Raw genomic sequence first — 23,649 nt, forward strand, 5'->3', positions numbered from 1 at the left:
TAGATAGATAGATAGATAGATAGATAGATAGATAGATAGATAGATAGATAGATAGATAGATAGATAGATAGGGAGATAGATAGGGAGATGGATGGATGGACCGACGGACGGACAGACAGACAGACAGACACTTTGAGAATAGGGGGGATGCCACCATGAGGACTGGGCCGGATGGTCACGTAGTGCATGGCAGTTAGGCAGTTTTATGAGGGGTTGTTGGGAATCTGAAACCAAAGATGCATACAGCCTTAGATCTCTACTTGGTAGAAGAGCTAGGAACCAAATGGCCAAAAAAAAAAAAAACCCCTCCTTTCCCCCTTCAGACCAAAGGGAGAAATTCTACATCAAAGGCTGAAACGTAGGGAACCAACTCAAAGGGAGGGGTTTGGGGAATTGTAAGGTTCTGTCTCTATTTAGAATTCCTCAAATTCAACAAAGACGTGGCCGGAATACTTCCACTCAAGTCCTTACAATAAATTTTCTGATCTACCTGAAATTTGTCGTGGATTTTTGGGCAGAGTAATCCCAAATCTCACACCATACACCACAGCCCCAATCCGCCCCAACACTGGGCTGGTAAAGGGTCACCTTAGGCAGCTCTGCTGCAACCCCAGGGCAGCTTCAAGCTGCTCCGGCAGCATGCAGCGTCAAAACATCACACCCCTGAAGTGACTTGAAGCTGCTCCCATCTGAATGGCTGAGTGGCTTCCGGACATCTTGGGGGCATGCAGCATCAAAACATCTTGCCCCCAAGCCTCCAGAAGCTGGCTTTTCCAGACCATCTGTTTGGCCACTAAGTTATTTTAAGCCAAACAGAGACCTTTGTTTTGGGACACAAATATCATAAATAGATAAACAAAACAGCCGTGCAGGGTTGTTTACTGGCTTGAGCATTCAGGGTTCGATTCCCTGCACGGCCATGAAAACCCACTGAGTGACCTTGAGTGAGTCACTTGTTCTCAGTTCCAGAAACCCCAGAGACAGGGTCACCATAAGTAAAAATTATTTGAAGGTACACAACAACAACAACAAAAAACAAACAACTACAGTGCAATGTCCACGGACTGGTTTTCCATACCGCATTAGCAATTTTCATTATGTTCCCAGAACCTTTCTGTTTTGTATTTTGCATTGATGCAGTGTGATTTGCAAAAACTGTGTGGGGAGCTGTTTACACAGATGTCCTCATGCATGGGGTGTGGTCTACACAAAACACAGGTGGTGTGTATCCCCACATAATGTGGATAACAAAGGACAGATCTGTTTCTCTTTGATAATCAACTTGGATGAAACTCTTATTGTAAACACAGAACACCCACTCTTCCATTCCCTGCTTCCTCATTATGGATTGCATAGATGTTCCCGTTCTTCCTTATTTGTTCAAAACCAGAATGACAGCAAAATGATTGTTAGTAATTACTTTGGCACAAGAGAACAAAGGCAGTCTTGTCAGAACAGCATCACATAATTAGCAGAGCACATCTAGCAGCATGGGGAAAGGAGCATCTATGCCAGAGCAACCATGGCTTCCTGACTGTTTCCTGGTTTTCATTGGCCAGGGCTAGAGAAGCAGGCTGAATATTCCAACACATGGCAATGGAGGACTGTTGAAATTTGTGACATGCAGTGTTGACAATCAGGAAGTAGCTACAGGTTTGAGTCTCCAGAATTCCAAAAGCCTAAATATTTCAAAATCCAAAACTGTCCACATGGGTGGTTGAAATAGTAACGCCTTTGCTTTCTTATGGTTCAGTATACACATACTTCATTTCATGCGCAAAAGTATTAAAAATATTATGTGTAAAATTATCTTCATGCTATGTATAGAAGGCGTATATGAAACATAAATGAATTTCATGTTTAGTCTTGGGATATTCAAAAATAAAAATACATCAAATCAAAATCCTAAACACTTCTGGACCCAAGCATTTCAGATAAGGGAGACTCAACCTATATTGACAAGTTTGTGTTCTAACTAAATACCAAATGAAAGTATTGATCTTAGTTAATTTTCCCATGTATTTATCTTCAAAATTAACATCTTGCCCACATTCATGAGAGCCAGCATGGTATAGTGAAATGAGTTTTGGACTAGAACTCAAAGAACCGTCTAATTAAAATAATAATTGTAAGCCGCTCAGAGAGCTTTCAGAGCTGAAGGGCGGGGTATAAATACAGTAAATAAAGAAATAAAGAGACCAGAGTTCAAATTCCTAATTAGCCATGGAAAGCCACCGTGGCAAGATCCAGATGTGTAATGTTGATAGAAAAAAGACAGGCTGTGAAAGATGCTGAGTATTAACAAGTGCTGGTTTGTTTTTGTCTACTTAACTTTTGTGCCACATTAGAAATATTTGGCACATTCACAGGATTCATTATCTTTTGTGGATCAAGTGGAAATAATGCTGATTACATGCATTTCAAGTCCAGGTGGTGGAAAAGCCTTCAAGTCATGCCAAGTATCTGTATGATACACATGGGAGACTATTGCAAGAGTGGGCAGGAACTGCTAAAGTAGCATTTCAAAGCCACTCAACATATCCAGATGCAAAAGTTCGGCAGTAGCTTTCGTAGGGGTGTTCATGTGCTTTCAAGGCTCCTGGTGCCACTATGACTTTCATAAGACCAACCAAATAATGCCACATAATGAAAATAATGTCGTGTTTATGGCCTCTTTACAAGAACAGTTAGTACTAAAATCAGTAGGTGGAAAAATAAACAGAAGAGTCTAAACCTTTTGCTGTGGGTGTAAGGTCTGAATTTTAGATTCAGTCTTAAAATGGAGGTTTGTAGACTGAAAGAATTAGTCATTGGTAGGACATTTGATTATCCTGATGTGTAACCTGTATTTAGGACAAGAGTCTTCCATCATATTTCCTATCACATGTGTAGGTGTGAGAGCTGGACAGTGAAGAAAGCTGGTATAAAGAAAATCAAGGCCCGTTACACATGGGCACCCTAGGACGGACTCAGTCCCTGCTAGGGTTAGAAAGGGGCATCTCTTCCAGATGCCCCTAACCCTACCACGGACTGAGTCTGTAACAAATGGCGGCGGCCGTTCCACACGGCCACCGCCATCTTGACGTAGCAGAAGTAACACCACAAGTGTGCAACTAACGCCTCGCGGCGTCTCTTCCGGGCCCCAGGAAGGAGCGCGATTTTCGTGCTCCTTCTCTACAGCATCCGGGAACCGCACCGTTTGGCTGCTGCGGTTCCCAGACGCTGCGACCGGCGGCGGCGGTGGCAGACCACTGCTTCTCAGTGGTCTGTAAGGGGCCTTGTCATTTGAAAGATAATGCTGGAGAAGAGTTTTATAGATACTGTGGATGGCTAAAACAAACAAACAAATGAGTCCTAGAACAAATTAAGCCTGAACTCTCCCTAGAAGGTAAGATGGCTAAATTGAGGCTGTCATACTTCAGCCACATCATGAGAAGGCATCACTCACTATACAAGACAATAATGCTTGGAAAAGGAGTAGGCAGTAGGAAAAGAGGAAGATCACATACTAGAACGCACATACTAGAATGATAAACTCAATTAAGTCTGCAGGACCTAAGGAGAGCTGTTGAGGATAGGTTGTCATGAGGATCTCTCATTCACAGCGTCTCATGAGTCAAGGTCAACTTGAAGGCAATTAACAACAACAAAGTGTAGCAGGGGCCCTTGCATGCTACACAGCTGTAGTGCTTTGATTCCACTTTAATTGCATCCTTTGGAATTCTAGGGTTTATAGTTTAGTGAGAGGCATTAAAATCCTCTGCCAGAGGGCTTTAATTCTGAAGGGATAGGGTTCAGCACCAGCACTCAGGGTGCTCTTGTGCAATGTAGTGGATTGGCTGTGGGAGAAGTGGTAAAATTATGAGTGGATCTTCTGCCACTGAGGGAGAAAGTTCAGGTTCTAGTGAAATACCTTTTCAGCCAGCAGCCCAGAAAAAGTCATACAGAAGAGATGGGATCACCTATGAGTGCCCACAGGACAACTGCTAGGGAAGCCCCCTGGACCAAAGTTGTGGCTTTTGATTGACTAGGAAGAGGGCTCCAAGCTATGTATGAAAGGAATATTAGGAAGAGGCTCTTCTTCTGCTACCCTCCTGGATTTTCCCCAAGGGTCTTCAGCACCTGGAACCTGGGTCAACTAGAGATGAGAGGACTTCCCTTCTTTGCTCCAATCCTGAAACAACTTCACTTGGTAGCTGTGGAAGTAAGTCCCAAGTAGTCCAGGGCCTAATTCACACTTGCGTTGTCATTTCTACCTTAAGAAATAAAGATTGGCATCCCAGTATACTGCATGAGGCTATCAGGAACAACACCTAACCTTGCAGAGTGGTCTCTCCACCCCATGTGTTCTGCCCTCTTCCATGTGGCTGCCCCTATAAACTGTTTATTTAAAGTTTACCTTCATTGGCCATAGCATACATGCAAAAGCAATGGTTGTTAAGGTATTGAAGGTGAAAATGTTCAGATGTGGCTATGGTTACAGAAGCCTAAATTGGCTACAGCTGGAGTCCAGAGCAGCAGCCAGATGCTCAAGGTCAACTGAGCTGGACTAAATGTAAATATGCTATGTCTTCAGTCTGAAGAGGGATTGGTGTCTATGGTGCATAGCAACTTGTATAGGAAGAGGCTGGGCTTAGTGGTCGCCTCATGGTAATTCGGTATATAAGCAAAAACGCTGTGCTGTGGGATTGTGGGAGTTTGAGATAGTGTGGTGTCTTGGTTGATAAGAGAATTTGTATAGTGGTGATTAGCTCGTGTTATTTGAAACAAAGTACACTGGTCCCCCGGGTTACGAAATACCCAGGTTACGAAATTTTCGGGATACGAATAAATCCCATAGGGATTTATTGCTTCGGCTTACGAAGGTTTTTTCGGGTTACGAAAAAACCCCGCCGCTTTTTTCAATGGAGCCGCGGCGCAGCCGCGGCTTTTCCCCATTAGCGCCTATGGGCTATTCGGCTTACGAAGTATCCCGGGTTACGAAAGCGGCGGCGGAACGAATTAATTTCGTAACCCGGGGTACCAGTGTAATAAAGCCCTCTTAGGAGTGAACTGCTGGAGAGTGATTCTTTGATCTAGCAGCTGTTTCTCCAGGCACTCTTCCAAGCAAGCCGAAAGCTTGTGTTTGGAGCTTCGCTCTGTTCCTGTGTTGGAGAGATAGCCGACGTCTTCATCCATTTGCCACCAGACCGGAATCACTGGCAAGATTCATCACCCAAATATCAACAATGGTGCACATATGTTGTCATTTCAAACATGAAAAAAAAGTTTGCCATGCAAGCAACACCTAACCTTGCAAAGTGGTCACCCCACCTCCACCCCATATGTTCTGCCCTCTTCTATGTGGCCACCCCTGTAGACTGTTCATTTAATGTTTACATTCAATATTGATAACATACATACTGAAGCAATGGTGTGCATAAGTTGTCATTTTATAACCCCCCAAAAATTGCCATGTGTGAATAGTTCTTCATAGGTTGTGGTGGTATGTTTGGTGCCGGGGGGGGGGGGTCCTAGACCTTATTTTTCATCCTACACTCCTCTGCATGTCTAACATGGCTTTTTGCCCTTATCTGTGACGTAGTACCTTCAAACATGTCAACATGGTGGTTATGTCTCAGCTGAATTTGAACTTTCTCTGCTCCCCAGAGCGCAATTAACTTAAGTGTCTCCTCCTGCTTTCAGAAGATCCCCCTTCCTGCTTTCTGTGAGGAATCTGCCATCGTGAAAGTTTTGATGGGAGTGAGGGAGGCTGGCTATTGGCCAGTAATTACTGACTAAGCAGGGCTATGGAACTGCATGAGATGCAACCATGTTAAGAGAGCAATCGGGAAAATGGCGCTTTGCCAGGGAAGAGGGGGAGGATCCACAGGTGGGAGGACAGAGGTGGGATAATTTGTACTCACCGTGCAGTAATCCCATCCCTTCCTGTTTCTGGTTCATTACACTGAATATAATCAATCGTATGTTCGCACTTGCAGCAATTTGCATCTTTTCAAATGACGCAATAATTGCCCCGGATTCAAAAGGATTGCTTTTTGTGGGCTTTGCGCCACGCCCACTTCCCCACAAACTGTGCTGGATGTAATCAGCTACAATGTGAATGAGCTGCCTATAACCTTTTTTGCAAACCAGGTTAAATCATAGTGTGAATGATTTCTTTAATGGCCCATTCAATTGTAGGCTTGAACCCCTGGCAGACTCGTTAACCTTCTTTACAAAGGTTTTGAAATTTTGTATGTTATCATCATCATCTTAACACTGACCAATTTTAAAAACATATGTTATTGTGCACTGGGTCTCTCCCCAGACACCAAGTCCCAATAAGTTTATTAGTGGACCCATGGGTCACATCTGCAAAATAATAATAGTAGAAGTAATAACAAGGGCTATTCCCCATTTCTGAAAACAGAAAGTTTGCTGCAACTGAAATCTGTCTCTGAGGTCCCAACAATGCTGAAATATTTCCAACATGTTTCCATGTTGGGACCAAAAAAAAAAAAAAAAAAAGAAAAAAGAAATCTGGACACCAAACTGATCTTCTAAATACAGGAAATGATGTGCTAAGAATGACTCTATATTCATTTCATTCATTTCGGTGTTATAAATAGAAAACCAGTGCAAACCTAATGATTGCAGATTTTTTTTGTGCAGTCATCTGCTGTTATGGAACGGTACATTTAGGTATAGTCCATGGCAGGCTGTAACCAATGACCTTATGCAGGTTGTTTTTTTATGCACTCCTCTTCAATGTATGAGAGAGCGAATGAAAAGGAAAAAGGGAGAATGTGAAATATTTACATGCCATTGAAGGGTTATGATTCCTGTAGGTTAGAGATTTGATGAAAAATGAATATTGAGATCTTGATGGCAAACATGACTTGACATGATATCATTCTGTCTTATAATCAAACCTGAATCATATGTCTTCATTTCTACACTCCAGTGTTTCCTTTCCTTTCTTCTTTCACCCATACAATCACTGCAGGGAGTGCATCTCTCTTTTTCCTCATAATATGACTTGATAACACCACCTCTGGAGCAGTTCAGTTTGATACTACAATGCATGGGAGGAGGATATTATATTACAATATGAGCAAATGAATACCAATTAAACAACTGTATGTTCCTTTGAGTTGCCTTAGCATCAGTCTGTGTGCACAAGTAATGAGCATAGCAAAGTAGCAGGCTGTGAAGTTATCCTACTGAGAATGATGTACAGGTATAGATAAAAATGGCTCTGTCTTTGGTCCATCAGGGAGAGGGAATACTTCTAAATCTGATTTGCATTGTATTTCCAAGGTGATCTGAAATCCTGGGTGGGGAGCACAACTTGAACATGAAAAGAAAATCAAACTTTCCCCATAGTGCCATATTTATAAGAGAGCAGAATTTTCTGTTTTGTCTCCTAATTCAACTTTTGATTGCCTGATATTTAAAGAATCAAGTCACATTTTAAATGATCAAGAATGGATATGTAAGGCTCTCTTTGTATCCAGGGTATGATTCTCACAGCTTACCCTTCCACATTAAGGAGCTGCCATGTCATATATATATTCACTTTATAGGATGTTTTAAACCCAGCAAAGCAAATCTGTCAATATACAATATATAGTGTTTTGTATTAACATATAATTGCAGTGGTTTTGTCTGATGCTTCCATATATTCATATCCCTTGCGAGCGCCAGCAGAACAGCACTCCTCTTTGGTGTACTGCTTTGTGCTGCTCACAATAGATATTGTAACTGCTTTTGTGATTTCCTAAAATCCTGCCACTTTTAATGATTTACAGTGCTACAGGCAGGTGCTGTAAAGCAAGGGGAAGGAAACAGGTTTCATACAATACAAAAGTACCATTGAGTCAGCAGCAAAATCCACTGTTCTGTGTCTTTTGAAATTCTGCACAATTATTGAAATGAGATCCTTCAGCTCTTTCCATGGTAACCCTCCTGTTGTTTCACTTTGTTGACAGTGGAAGGACTGAAAGTAGCGGAGATTGAAAAGTGTAAGAGTGACATCAAAAAGATGAGAGATGAAATGGCAGCAAGAAGCAACAGGTAGGTTTTTTGGGGGGGAGAATAATTGAAAAAGGTGGCCTTAACTTGAAATTTACAATCCTCTTACAGTATTAACATAAATGTTCACTTGGAATCAAATCCCACTGAGTTCATTTCTTTCCAGAGTACATGTGCATAGGAATGTGGCTCAGTAATCTTAATTCATTTGTAATTGATGGTGGTCTGAGTCTTTAAAAAAAATGCCAAAAGACCATGTAGCTGATGAACATTAGTATCAAGATGATACACACTTGTTTTGTTTTAAAATATATGGCAACTAAATAGTTAAAGAGGCTTGTTCCAGATGAGTGGGAAAATAACTCTCAGAGAGATTAACATCTTGGTTTCCCTATGTTTACCCATCCGGTTATAAAGAATTCTGGCCCTAGTTTTATGCACAGAACAAAAAATTATTCTGCCAAAAAAAACATTTGTTCAGTAAAAGGTTCTCATTTAAATGGACCTCCTCAGATTTGAAATGTAATCTGAGAAAATATCGCAATATACACACAGCAGCCCCTCTTGTACTGACAGCCAGTACTGACATAAAATATGCATGTTATAGTCCAGTTATGGTGAACCTTTTCGAGGCCGAGTGCCCAAACTGCAACCCAAAACCCACTTATTTATCGCAAAGTGCCATGTTCCTCTGGCTTTCTAGTAACAAACTTTGGCAAACTCTGTGCTGGGACGATGGCACATGTGCCCACAGAGAGGGCTCTGAGTGCCACCTCTGGCACGCATGCCATAGGTTCACCATCACTGTTATAGTCTAACCATAAAATGAGATATTTCCTTCTTGATGGAAGAAGCCAGTCTACTAATCTGATATATTACCAGGTTTGGGTTTATAATTCAAATAATAGCAGAAGCAATCGTAGCTTGCTATGGTCAGCTGCAGCAGCTTGGAATGTCGGACTTTCCCTGTTGCTAACATACCTCATTAGTTCAAGCGCGTCACCAGCTAAGGTATAGTGAAAGCTGTTATTAAAAGAAGGAAGTAGAAAATAGATCCAAAGCTTCATAGTTAGCTTAACGTCTGGTCAAACGCATGTCTGTACTGTGAAGTTAAACTGAGAGAGCTGGTAATGGAATCCTTCTATTTACAGTGCTGTAGCTGCAATCTATTTGCAATCTACTGCAAAGCTTGGGGAAGTTTTTTATTGTTACTATTACAACACCCTGAACACCCTAGTCAACATGGCTATTGGCTGGAGGGATTATGGGAATTGTAGTCCAAAAATAACATTTTCAAACTCTGATTTTCTGCAGCATTTTATCCCAAGTCTGTAATATTTGGCTCACTTGCACAGCTCATGATAATCTCTCCCCATCTCATTGTTCTGATGTTATGCACCATTTTCAAATCTACAGAACCTGATTTACATCATCTCCTTCTCCCCAACAAGCAGGCATAATGCGTTCTTAGGATTGTAAACCACCTGTCTCACAGAGGGCTGCTCCTAGTTGGCTGAGCACCTTTCTCTCCTCACTCAGCCCTTTCTCCAGAAAGGAGGAAATACCTTTTTCTACCCCATCTTTCTCCTACTTCCCTTTTCTACTCCTTTCCAAGATCCCAGCTCCAAGACTCCCAAAATCTGTATGTCTTCCCACTTTTTAAAAAATAAAACCAGCCTGAAATGGCAGCATGATCTGCTGTTTCTCTCACAATTGTAACATTATGCTGCAGCTTCTGGCATGTATTGGCAATGCTTGTGAACTTCCAAACTCCTCCTCCTTTTCTCACAACTATAGCACTCTGCATTGGCATTTACCACTTGATCAGATTATAAACAAAGTGCAAAGCGTTCCTTATTAATTAAAACAAGAGTGGGAAACCTCTGGACCAGATGGGGCCTATGACTATTGTTGTTGTTGTTTTGTGCCTTGAAGGCAAACCTATTGTGGAGTTTTCTTGGCATGTTTCTTCAGAGGGGGTTTGCCATTGCCATCCTCTGAGACTGAGTATGACTTGCCCAAGGTTATCCCGTTTATTTTCATGGCCAAGCAAGGATTAGAACCTTGATATCTAGAGTCAAACCTCTACACCATGGGATTCATTATCTGACCTGAAAGCTTTCTTTCATCAATACTTAAATAAGAAGATATTTGAAGATACTGAGACTTTAAATATTCTGCACAGACATGAACCATGTTTTACATGCTGGATAGAGGATTCTGGTTCAAGCTCTGGTGCTGGCATGGACCCACAATATGAGGGGAAAGACAGGGGCTGGAAATAAAAAGTGGCTAATACTTATACTGGAGGAACAAATATGTGAAAAGTAGTATCACCCTTTCCCCTTTACATTTAACACTCAGCCATAGGCTCAACATTTGATTGAGTAGTTTACGTTTTATCTAGCTGGTTATTCTAAGTAGCTAGGAGAAGTCTTTCTTTGTAAAGATCCATATGCTGTAGCTGATGTTCCTTCACCTCATAATTACCTGTTGAGATTCTAAGTGGATTTCATTTTGGTTCAAATTCTATTGACTGAATGTGCACCTCAGTAACCACTTAGCAGCTCTGTTATTACCACTTAGAAAGTGAATGAGCTGTAGTGCAGAGATTCATCTCAAAGCCTTTTCATTTCCTCAGTGAATAAGTTATCTATATATTTAATGGATTACTTTAGATTTTGCATTGACTGTTAAATTCCAACAGTCTTGTGGTACCATAAACACTATAACATTTATTATGATATACCATATATACTCGACTATAAGTCAACTTCATGTATAAATCAAGGGCAGGTTTTGAGGCCAAAATTATTGATTTTGATATGACCAATGTATAAGTCGAGAGTAAAACCTAGGGGCATGTAACAAAGGAGCCAAAGGATGAAGCAAAGGAAAACAATGCCAAAGAACTTACACAATTCCGGCAGGCATAACTGATTGTGCTCACCCTAAAGGCTGGATGGATGAGAGAATAGAGGGGGATCACTGCTTCCAGGACAGGTTACACTCTTGCTTTATATCAGGGGATGGTTCCTTTTTTATATAAAAGTTAATGTACATTGATCCATGGATAAGGCGACTCAGTTTTTTTGGGTCAATTTTTGACTAAAATTTCTAGACTTATACAGTGCACCTGCATATGCTGAAAACCACACCGGAAGAGTCCTTCACGTGCCCTGGAAGAACTAATGGGGTGTGCGCTGCAGGTGCGAGCCCCATTACTTCCAATGGGGCTCCAGCATACACTATTTCCCCTTACGTGGAGGGATCTGGAACGGATCCCAGTGTAAGGAGAGGGACATTAGGTCTCTTATGTCTTTAAGATGCCACAGGACACTTTGAGGTTTTTCAAGGAGCTCCTCCAGATGAGACAAATATGTCAGGAAGCTGTGGTATATGTTGCTGCTGTTTTCATTTATTTGGGGTTTTTAAGTATCCAAATGCTTCTGTTGTCCTGGACTATTTGCCAGCACTTCTCAGCACTAGTTGCAACACTTTCTTCTCACCATCAAGTGGAATTCGTTTTAGCTTCAAGAAAGACTAGAGAGGGAAACCTTTCCCCTTTTTTTCTTTTTGTTAATTTTGAAAAGTTATAGTGCGGAAGTATATTAGTGACATCGCACCTTTGCACTATAGTACTAGTACTAGTATATTACTCTAAAAAAAACTCAGGCCCGGTACACACAGGCAGAAAGCGGCGTGGTGGCACTGATTCTAGGGTTCTGGAGCGTGCAGCAACAGCACGCTCTGGAACCCTAAAACATGCCACTGCCGCCATCATGCCGGCCTCCCATCCATACGGGGGCGCCATGATGACGTATGCAACACGTAGCATCTGCATGTCACGCACAGGAAGCAGCATCACAGGGCTGCATCACAGCCCTTATGACACCACAAGGAAGAAGCTGCTCTAGGCAGCTTCTTCCTGGCTGTGCATAGTTCCTGTGCAGTTTGGCTGCTCTGAGAATGATACACAGCAAGGAGGAGCGGCGTTTCCTTACCCATGTGTACTGGGCCTCAGAGAGGAAAATTTGCCCTTTGAACCATAGGGCCACCTGAACAAACTATACCCTGTTTTTTTAAAAAAAAAAACTTTTGGAGCGCCTTGGTGCAGATCCAAAAAACTGCAACAAACAGTACACAGAAATGAAAACAACCAAAATAGCCAAGGAGCTGTCTTGTGAGAAGTCATACTTCTTTAGACCAATCTGAGAAGGTCCAAAGTTGCCCTTTTGGAAATAATTAAATCCCAGCAGAGTGAAAAACCAAATCCATGCTTTCATAACCCAGAGGTTAAGCCTGACTTGATGGTGTTTATATGGAATTTTCCTCAGGTCCTGTCTGATGTGTTGTATATACCACCTTGTCAAATTAGGGATACTGGAGTATGTCTACACACATGTAATCTACTAACAAGGTCTCTTAAAAACAAGTATTCAAATGTTGTTGTGTGTGGCTGCAGTTAAACTTTGCCCATTTTCTGAAGGCAATTTTGCTTTCTTGTTGTTTCCTGGGAAACAACTGAAACATCCCTGCAACCATCATATTCACAACATTCATTTATTCTTTCTGTTTCACAAAGATCAATGGAAAAACATTGAAACAGCAGACTGTTAAAACAACACAAGTTCTCAATACTTCCACAATATTTAATCTACTTCCTTCTACAGCCTTAAGCAGATGGGTCCAGCTACAGGCCATTAGCAGCTGGGCCTGAAGCTTTCACAGCAAGCATTGTCTGTTGCTGTGAGTCACTCATTTATTTCCTCACATGAAAAGGAAAAGATGTGAAATGGGAGAGGAGTTTTGTCCTAAACATAGACTTCTATAGAATGAGTAAAATGGCAAGTAGTTCTGAGTTTCCCAGGCAACATGGCTCAACAGCTTCCAGCGATGGCATAAGCCAATGGTGAATGAACACAAAAGTAGCTTGATCCTTTAGCCTCTACACAAATGTTTACCAAGAGGTAGATTGAAAGGCTTCCAAGACACAACCTAAATTGTTTGCGATGTTAGACTAAAAAAAGCCAGCATACTTATGCTCACTGTGCTCTCTAATCAATTGAAGAAAACAGAGTTGTCAGCTGGTCGCTGTGTTATTGGTCTGACCAGTAGGACTCCTATGCCTTTAATTCATGAGTGAACAACAGCATGGCAATTACCCCAGCCCACTACAGGCTTTATTTTCCTAGCAAACCTTTAAACAATGGACCTTCCATATTGGTGGGTTGGTGATCTGTGGATTTGACTACCCACAGATCACCACAACCTTTATTATTTAATGACAGCTTGACCACCCTTGCATTAGACTAAAAAGAACAAACAGAAAGAATTGTCACAACACCAATCTGTGCATTCAAATAGGTGGCAGAAAAATATGCTTATATAAATTTTGGGCTGGCATAACATTTTTTTTCCTTGCCCAATCAGATTTCTTAATGAATAATGTTCTGGTGGTGGTGGTGGTGGTTGTTATGCACTATCATGTCAACCTCAGCTAATAGCAACCCTATGAATCACCTTTAAGGGCCTCAGTCACCAACAGACCTGCTGACATTTTGCAAACTCAGGGTTGCGGCCTTTTTGATTGAAACAATCCATTTATAATATGGTCTTCCTCTTTTCCTATTGCTGTGAGCAAGCATTATAATCAGCAAGCATTACAATTTTTTCCAATGATTCATGAAATCTTAAGATGTGTCCAAAGTACAATAGCCACAGATTAGTCATTGTAGGTTCTAGTGGCAGTTCAGGTTTGATTTGCTCTTGATTTCTTTGATTTTTCTTTTTAGTGGTCTGTGGCATCCATAAAACTCACCTTTAGCACCACATTTGAAATGAATTAATGCTCTTCCTGTCAGTTTTATTCACTGTTTAGTCTTTACAACCATACATAGAAACTAGAAATACTATGGCATGGATAATTCTGGGTTGGGTTGCCTGCCCAATTGCTCACTGGGCCGCCCAAAGGCGGGGGGGACGATAGGACAGGCAAAGGGAGGAGAAGGATCCATCCCCCCAAGTCCTTTTACCTGCCCATCACTCCCTGGGCTGCCCAAAGGGAGGGCAATGGGGCAGCAATCCAGCTGGGAAAGAGACTTGGGGAGATAGAGACTCCACTTCCCTTTCCTTGCCCCATCGCCCTGAGAAATGAAGCGATTGGGCTGGGAAAGGGGCAGGGACCCAGTTAAAGGGATGGGAGGGAGGGGGAGAGCAGGCTCCTGTTCTTCTTCCTCTCTCCACCCCTCCCTTTAACTGGCTTCTGAGTGGGGGTGGAGTTATTCATGATTTTTCCATAATTCACGGGGTCTCATTCCCCTAACCCCTGCAAATTTGGAAGGAGGACTGTATATCTTCACAATTGTGGATCTTCTCTAGTTCTTTCATAGTTGCCCTTTTATACTTTAGTACCAAACTAAACCTTTCAGCTATCCAGAACTCTAGTAGAATGTCTTTAGACTCGGCAAACGTAAGAAACTTTGGTGCGTAATATTCCTTAATAACTCAGCTATCAGTTCCCAAATCTACCAAAATTAATTGCCCCATCTTTCCACATGTAGTATGAGGCTGCCCCTGCCTAAGCAATTCTGACGATGTACAAAATACCATATATATTCATCTATAAATCTAAAAAAATATGCCCCAAAATTGACCCCCAAATCCCAGGTTGACTTATTTACAGGTCATTATGGCAATGTGATAGCAGCTCTTTAAGATCTCCCTATGCAGTATGGAGAGGAGTTTATTTCTCCCTGGAGCCAAGCAGAAAGAGTCCTGAGTGATTGGTTGTTATTGCTGTTGGTTTAAGAGTCCCCCTCCCACCAGTGCATCTGGCTAAAACAAAAGTTGAAAGAATGAAGCAAAAAGCCTCAATGATAGTCTGTCTTGCCATATGCACACATACACACACAAAAAGAGCCTCCAAGTTTTACTCTCGACCCATCCATAATTTTGGCCCCCAAACCTGATCCTGATCCGCCCCGCACACTCAGATCATCCGGGAAGAATCTGTTGGAAGTCCCTTCATCCAAATATGTCTCCACTTCCCAAAAGGCCTTTTCAGTGGTGGCCCCGGAGATGTGGAATCATCTTCCCGAGGAGCTCCGTCTGACGACCCCCCTAGAAACATTTAAAAAGAGATTGAAACCCCTTCTCTTTTGTCAAGCCTTCCCCCCTGAAGAATGAAGCTGTGTATTCTGTTGCCATCGATTCTCTGCTTTACCCTTTGAATTATAGTGTTGTAATTTTTAGTGTTATATATTGTATATTTGTAATATAGATTTTTATGAGATGTGTTGTACTTGGTTTTATCGACTGTAAACCGCTTTGATCTTTGGAAAAGTGGTATACAAATAAAATGTATTATTATTATTATTATTATTATTATTATTATACATGAGGTCGACTTATAGTTGAGAGTATATATGGTATTTACTCACCATGGTACTACCTTTCCATAGTGGTGGGCATCCATGCTCCTGTAAGGCAAGAGGTTTTGCTGAAGGCAGCAGTGCTGTTAATAGGGTCTCCCATGTCAGACATGCTTTTACTGAGGAGCCAGACTAAGGGCTGGTTCAGACAGCACAATACACAAGCTTCCCAGTGTTGTAGGGGTGTGGCGTATGGACAATGCATGCCCTGACACCATCCCAAACCCAGCATCACACACACCCCACTGCCCACAGGGGGGCAGCTTTGTGGCGCTCCGGCGGCATGGCATTTAGATGTTGCGACATGCTGCAGGAACGCCAAAAAGCTGCTGCAATGGCAGAAAGGGCAGCTTTTTTCCAGTGCAAAACAGGAGCGGCATTTTGCCACTTCTTTTTGGGCCAGAAAAGCACTGAATTGGGACATGTGGTTGCCGCAGCCCCAATCCGGTGATCGAAGGGGCAAGTGTCAAGCCACCCCTTTAGGGCTGTCTTTTTCGGCCCTAAATGTGTCAAAAAGCAACTGTGATTAAGCAGTAGTGGGGATAACACTGGTGGAGGATTTTGCTAGTCTGGAAAGGAGATGTCTCACCTTAAGCAGAACATGGGCAGTTAAGGGCTCTACTTACAAAAGAAAAGGCTAAGGGTCAAATTATATTAAACATGTAAAGTGCAAGTAAATATCACTTTTTGACTCAGTAACATTTGCAACAAAATGTCTTTGCAACTTTTGAAGGCTATTTTCCTGTCTAAAAATACCTGATAAATACTTCTTGTAAGAGCTACAGTTCCTTCTGTAGAAGGAAATATGGAAATATTATTCCAAAATTACAGAAAGAATGCTTGGTTGGAGTACAGTGAAATATGGGGACTAGAACTTTGAGTGAGGTCATCTCAAGCAGAGCCAACTTTTGAGATTGTGTCTCAAGGCTCAGAATATAATAGTTGTTTGAACAGCTGCAGGCACTTCTTGTTTTGCTATGTAGTTCTATCGGTGAGAGTAGTTTTGTTGGCTCGTTTTGAAAATAAATCTAGCATTTCATAATATCACTGGAAAGTTTATGTGCAAAACTATAAACTTGTATATCAATGCTAAGGGCTGGATTTTATTTTGTACACAGGACCAACTGCCCATGTAAATACAGTTTTCTGGAAGATAACAAGAAGCTGATACTCAGAAGGGATGTGCCATCCTATCCCAAGGTACAATGAGACACATACAAAATTAAACATTATGTAACAAAACCACTGTTAATAATGGTTTAAAATGTTAAGCAGAAACCCTTGCCTTATATTACCATATTTTACAGCGTATAAGACGACTGGGCGTATAAGACGACCCCCAACTTTTCCAGTTAAAATATAGAGTTTGGGATATACTCGCCGTATAAGACTACTCCTCTTCCAACACACACCAAATAAAAATGAAAAAACATCAGATTTGATTTCAATATGGTAATTTTAATTCAAATGCTTATGACATGCAGGTACTTAGCAGGAAAACTTGTTGTATACAAAGCCTGCTTGGATTGGTCAGCTCTCCTTGCCTGCCCAGCCCTCCCTGTCTCCAAGACTATCAGACTGGTAGTGCAAACACAGCTCTTTTTTCCATACCCCACGGTTGTTTTTGAGCTCCCCCCACTATATGCGACGACCGCAGATTCTCCAGTCCGGCTCAGAAGTTTGAGAACCTGCCGTATCAGATGACCCCAGGCATATAAGACGACCCCCGACTTTTGAGAAGATTTTCCTGGGTTAAAAAGTAGTCTTATGCACCAGAAAATACAGTACATATTTTTCTATTGTGTTTCAGACCTGTGCTTCCATTGCCATTATTGCACTATTGGAATAACTAATTTCACCAGGGGGTAAATATATAGAATGCATATATGCTACAGTAAAATTTTAAACTGAAGAAAAATTGGTTGAATTGTCATGACATCAACTAAAGCATTGCAACTCAAAGTGGTGGTCCCTGGACCTGGTGCTAGTCCCTGAACCATTGGTTGCCCATCCTGGCAAGTTTCTCAGAAGGAAAGAAACAATTGTACCCAGTAGGCACACATTTAGTGCCAATCCCTAGCAAAGTGAGAAACAATAGTTGCAGGTCTCCCAGATCAGATAGCCTGAGCACTGTATTAAAGGATCCTGAAAACTGGCTTCATGTATCCGGTATTCTCAGTGAGTTATGTACACAGAACTCCATAAAGCTGTTTCAAACAAATTTAGAAATGATATGGGATGTTAAGTGTAACAGCCTTTGGACTTCTCCTGAGGAACGTCACCTGCAGTACCGTGTTTACTTTCTGTAGGATATGTTTTCATAAGGAAGCTCTTCTCATAAAATGGGAAATCCTTAGAATTCATCAGTTAGCAACAACCAAAAGGTAATGAGTGGAAGTGAGAAACATGTCCCAGAACCATCACTACACATAGGGATGATTGTCTGGCCCTCCACATTTCATGGCACCATCTATAACTCATACCATCCCAAAAGAGTAGGTATGCTGGTAGGGGCTGATAGAAGTGAAACATCTGGATGGCTACACATTCCTCACTGCTATTGTAATAGGAGCAGCTTCATAATATTCTGCAATGCCTTTACTGTACTATTTTTTAAAAACCCTAATCTTTCTACAGGAGTAGTGGGCAATTGTAAACCTTCAAATGTTTTTTGACTGCAATTCCCATGATCCCTCACCAGAGGTAATGGAAGTGGTATGTCCAAAACAACAGTGGAGGTCCACAGTTGCCCAACTTTTTTCTACTGCCAGTCATCAGAATGACAGCAGCAATCTAATCATGATACTAAAGGGATGTCAATTACTGTATTTCATTAAATGTACATTTGACAGTATTCATTTTCTTAGCAGACCTAACAGTTAGTTTTCTTAACTTTCCACATGACAGCCATAGTGAGACCCAAGTGGAACTAGAGTGAGTGGAAAACAGACATTATCTTGCCCTCTGAGCTCTGATTCTGATATAGATCCCCTCAAATGCACTTGGACATTTCTTCAAATAGTTTTTTTTCCCCAAAAACAATTTACAGTGCAATCATGACCCCCCCCTCCCCAGTTGCCTGCATTTGAGGTAGAAGATTTAGTGAAGGTATCATCACTCTTATGGGCTCCATCTACCTTGTTTATTCATAGCCAGTTATTATTATTACTATTATTATTATTATTATTATTATTATTATTATTATTATTATTATTATTTATGAAGCGCTGTAAATTTACACAGCGCTGTACATGCAATCTTTTTAGTTAGACGGTTCCCTGCCCTCAGGCTTACAATCTAAAAAAGACATGACACAGAAGGAGAAGGGAGTGGTGGAGGGAGAGGGTAAGAGGTCCAGCAGTTCCTCTCTACCTCCGAGGCCTGGACCAAGGCAGATGGACTGGAGGGAGGGCTTGGCTTCAAAATGGAAGGTTAATCTTCATCCAGGGAAAATACATACTCTCAAGTAGGATAATACATATACAATACATAGCAATACAGGAAATAGTTTGATAAACAGGCACTAAAAGAACATCAGATGGTAAGCGACAATTATGCAATGCCTGGGAAGGCTTCTCTGAACAGGATGGTTTTCAACTCCGTTTTGAAGTTCCCCTGCAAGACTCTGCTGCATTGAACTCACAAGTTTGAACAAGACTGTATGTGCTTGGTGTGGAGTAGGACTCTGCTGCTCACCTCTTCTAAGAAAGTCTAAGTTTCTAAGAAACCTCTCAGCTTTACTTTGGGGTGAACAGGCTGCCCTTTGAACACTGGGTTGGGACTGTGGCAACCACATGCCATGGCCCCAACCTGCCTTTTTGCCATCACAAGTGACAAATTGCTGCTCCTTTTTGGCATGAGCAAAAAGCAGGTTTTTCTGGCACTGTCATGGCTAAAGGCCACACCGCTGGAGTATATAAATAAAGCGGTATATAAATAAAATTTATTATTATTATTATTATTATTATTATTATTAAACACTAACATCTCTGATACCGCCTCGAAGCCGGCACAAAGGGGAGGTCTGTTCCGGCCATTTGTTCAGTAATTATAGCTCTGTTCCCAGAACTGACTGTGATGTTTTCACCCTCTCAATGCCACTTCTTTGGTGATAAAGCCCAGTGGACAGACAAAGCAGCTACTCTCTTCTTGACAGTGTGTGCTCTTGACCAGAGATGAGCTTTCAGGTATTGATGGACTCAGAGATGGCCAGTGAACCCACCACTGTCAGACCAGCAAATCCTTTTTGATATTACCACTGGTTCTCCCACAGCTTCTGCAAATTGTTCCAAAGCTCTGGTTGGTATCCTCTGAAAAGTTAGGGTCTAGTGACAGGAAAGCTCTTGTTCATTTCAGAGCAACTGCAAGAGAAGCAGTGTTAAAATCAAGAGTGGAGTCATTGCCCCCAAAGTGGCAGATCCAACCAGCACCAGTTCTAGCCAGCATAGCCAGTGGTGAGGATTGCTGGCAGTTGCAGTCCCATGTGATTTCCACCCCATCCTAAACACAGATCTGGACTCAAAATAACCTCTGAAAACACCAGGTTTTAATTGAGTGTTAAAAGAGTTCTCCAAGGTTTAGCGGGGTGGGTATGTTTAGCCTGGAGAAGAGAAGGCTACGGAGTGACATGATAGCTATGTTTATTTGAAGGGATATAATTCTGAGGATGAGGATGTTTTCTGCTGCTTCAGAGACTAGGACAGAGAGAATTTACTGGAAAAGAGTTTCCAACTAAACATTAGAAAGAAACATTAGAAATAAAAACATTTACAGGAAAAGAGACTCCAACTAAACATCCTGATGGTAATTGCGCTTCAACAATGGAATATGCTGCCTCGAAGAGTGATGGAGTCTCCTTCTTTGGAGATTTTTAAACTGAGGCCAGATGGCCACCTGTCAGAAGTGCTTTGACTGTGTATTTCTGCATGGCTGGGAATAGACTGGATGGGCCCTTGTGGTCTCTTCTGAATCTATGATTCTATAATTCTATGAAATTAAGGCAGGAATAGGCAACCTGGTGTTTCTTCCAGATGTTTTGAAATGTAGTTCCTAGAATCCCTGATGATTGGCTGTGCTGCTGTAGATTCATGGAACTGTAGTCTTAAACATATGAAGGAGACTTACTATCTCTATTCAGGGCATCTGTTCACAGTGAACCTGGAGTAATCCATTGCCCCACTGACATGGGAGCCACCAGTCACCACTTCCTGTGACTGTTTAATCCTGTCCTACGATACATCATGTAACAATAAAAGTGCATAGAAATGTTACAGTTTGCCACATGTTATAGTTGTTTCTCCACATACAATCAATTGCTTTCCAGTGGAGATTGTAACTGCAAAGCCCACCAGACTGAAAAAATTGCTAATCCTCACTGCCCATACATACACCTTATGCCTTTGTCAGTATGAGCAGCAGAACCTGTGGTAGAACAGTAGATCTGCTGCTCTGTCCCTCCAAATCCCCTCTGTCTATGACATATTACGCTACATCTGCTTTTATTTTTAAGTAAGTTTTTTTTTAAAAAAAATTGTCCTCTGTAAGCCACACATTCAGGTTCCATGTTAATCATTTTTGTCCACCAGAGACCATTCCTGTATCCACCCAAGACAGTATTTATGCAAAATTTATTGAGGGTGGGGGAAACAGATTATAGGCAGGGGTTTTATTTATTTATTTAGTTGTTTATTTTAATCTATCTGCTTTATTTATGTGTGTTGCCTTTCTCCCAGGACTGGACCCAAGGGATTAATTTTTAAAACAACAGGGGATGGAAATAAGTCACCTATTCTAGCAAAAGATCCTTCTGTGAAAGGCCAAACTAGATGTGATACTAAAAGCATCTATCACCCACATTGAAAATAATGAATAGCAGACCATAGCTTCCCCATCCCATCACTTTTTGTATGAACTGCAGCCTGTAGGAAGGGTAAATTTAATACTTTGCTTGCCACATATTTACTTCAGCTATAAGCCCTGAAAGGATGGCTCCAAGTGATACCAACAGGAGCTTCAGTAGGGGAGTAAAGCATTTTTGAAGGGAGGGAGGTAATCTATCCTGGGAGACCATATTCTTGCTATTTCTTAATTTCTCAGTGGGGAACCTGACAGTTGATAAAAATGCATTTAGCATGCCACCTAGTTAGGTATTTTTTTTTTGGGGGGGGGGAGATTGTTATTGTTATTTAATGGTGAGAGGAAACAGTGATCTTCTTTTTAATATTCTGTGGCTGATCCCTGACATTTGAAGGTAAGCACCTGAATTACATTCTCACCTCTGTTTCACATGAAATGCAGGATGGAAGACAACCTGAGCTGAGTCATTCAAGACTCAGAGACTGGTCTAAAGATAAAAATGATGTGGTTGCCTACTTTAATACATGACAATGGACGTTATCAGACAAGGGAAATTGGAAGTATAATCCAATGGCAATCTGAACGCAATCATGGTGTTTAACGTTATTGCGTGATAAACTACCACATGCAATTTCAGGCAATGGCAAGCTATTTTCGGGCAATGGGAAGTCAGTTCAAATGCAATTTGAATTCACGTAAATTTGCTGAACTAGCAAATTCATGTGAATGAATTCTGGCCCCACTTTCTTTTCATTCAAAATTAAGAGAAATTCCTCCCATGTGATAAACTCTAATGGCTCTTTCTTTTTCTATCTATCTTTCTTTCTTTGCAGTACATGCTCTCTCAGGAGACAATTGAAACTCTTCGGAAACCAACCTTTGATGTCTGGCTGTGGGAGCCCAATGAGGTAACCTCTGACATCCTATCTTATATAGACGTTGTTCTGTGAGTCTGTTCATGAGTGTTTGAGGACTGGAACCTTCATATGGACACAATAGGAAGTGTATGCTTGTTGAAACTATAGTAATTGTGGGATTTAAATCCTTACTTTAAGCAATGTTCACACTGTAGGAAGTGTGACCATTGCTTAAACTAGGGATGTAAATCCCACAATTATGGTTGTTTTATCTCTGCTGAAAGAGACAAAGAATATTCCTTCACAGTATTCAAACAACTCAAAGTGTTCCAAATTATTTTTCTGCACAGAAAGACATGCAAAGAAAAGCTCACATTTCCTAAACAAAAAATAACATTTCCAAGCTCTGCAAGCATCAGTTTAATACAAGAAGTGTTACTTATAACATCGTTTTGTCCCCCTTTTGCTCAAAAGCAGTTACATAAACCAGTGCAAACAGAGTGCCATGGCATCATCTAGCTAGGTTCACCTGAATGAAGTTTATATGAGATGCTTCAATTTATGTTCACACTTACACAGGATTTGAATGGGTGTTTTGAATAGTGTGGTTTGAATGAGAATATAAATCACAATCCTGCTGCAACCATAGGATAATAGCCTTCCTTAGAGTGCCTCAAGAATTAAATTGTTCCATTCTCCTTCCCCTTCCCACATCCAAAATAAGGAATTTTAAATTGCAAAGAAATGAGTGTTACCTACCATGGGTCATAGGGAGGACAGGTATTTTTAGCTACTAAACTACTGAATGTTTAACATTCAGCACTGAAGAAAGAGAAATACATGGCCTATGGCTGTCTTAAAATTAAATTTTCTGTTTTAATGAATGCAATTTTATTTCTTGTATGAAGAATAAAATATAACAGTAAATAAATACAAAAGGACACTCATCTGTTGTTTAATTGCCTGGAGAAACCTGAACTATCACCTGGTGGCCTTGTAGTTAATATCTCTTGGTCCAACCTGCCTTACAGGATTATTGTGAGAATAAAATTGGAAAGGAGCACCACATTGTGCCATGTCACCTGGAGCTCCTTGGAGCAAGGACATGGTATCCACTGGGATTTGGTTTCAGGACCTTTCATGGATATCAAAATCCATGGTTGTTCAAGTCCCACTATATACAATGGCATATTAAATTGGGGTCACTTATATAACATGGCAGAATCAAGGTTTGCTTTTTGGAACATATAAGAGAGAGAAAGAGAGCCAGCATGGTGTAGTGGTTTGAGCATTGGACTATGATTCTGGAAATCAGGATGCAATTCCCCACTCGAGCATAAAAATCCATTGGATGATCTTGGGCAGGTCACACTCTCTCAGCCTAAGAAGATGACAGACCCCGCTGAAGAAATTTGCCAAGAAAACCCTATGATGGGTTTGACTTAAAAATCGGCATAAGTCATTTTTGACTTGGAAAGCACACAATA

General features: G+C 41.3%; 1 protein-coding gene across 1 annotated transcript in view; it reads left to right on the forward strand.

Annotated features, from left to right (window-relative positions):
* The window catches only part of PDE9A (phosphodiesterase 9A), a 205,612-nt gene that overhangs the window by 58,755 nt on the left and 123,208 nt on the right, over positions 1–23,649 (forward strand). The window contains exons 7-9 of the mRNA XM_042459712.1: positions 7,974–8,058; positions 16,568–16,649; positions 22,139–22,213. Of these exons, the coding sequence (XP_042315646.1) occupies positions 7,974–8,058; positions 16,568–16,649; positions 22,139–22,213 (242 nt within the window). The remainder of the gene's footprint in view (positions 1–7,973; positions 8,059–16,567; positions 16,650–22,138; positions 22,214–23,649) is intronic.

This window comes from Sceloporus undulatus, chromosome 3, assembly GCF_019175285.1.
Source record: "Sceloporus undulatus isolate JIND9_A2432 ecotype Alabama chromosome 3, SceUnd_v1.1, whole genome shotgun sequence".
Taxonomy (NCBI): Eukaryota; Metazoa; Chordata; class Lepidosauria; order Squamata; family Phrynosomatidae; genus Sceloporus; species Sceloporus undulatus.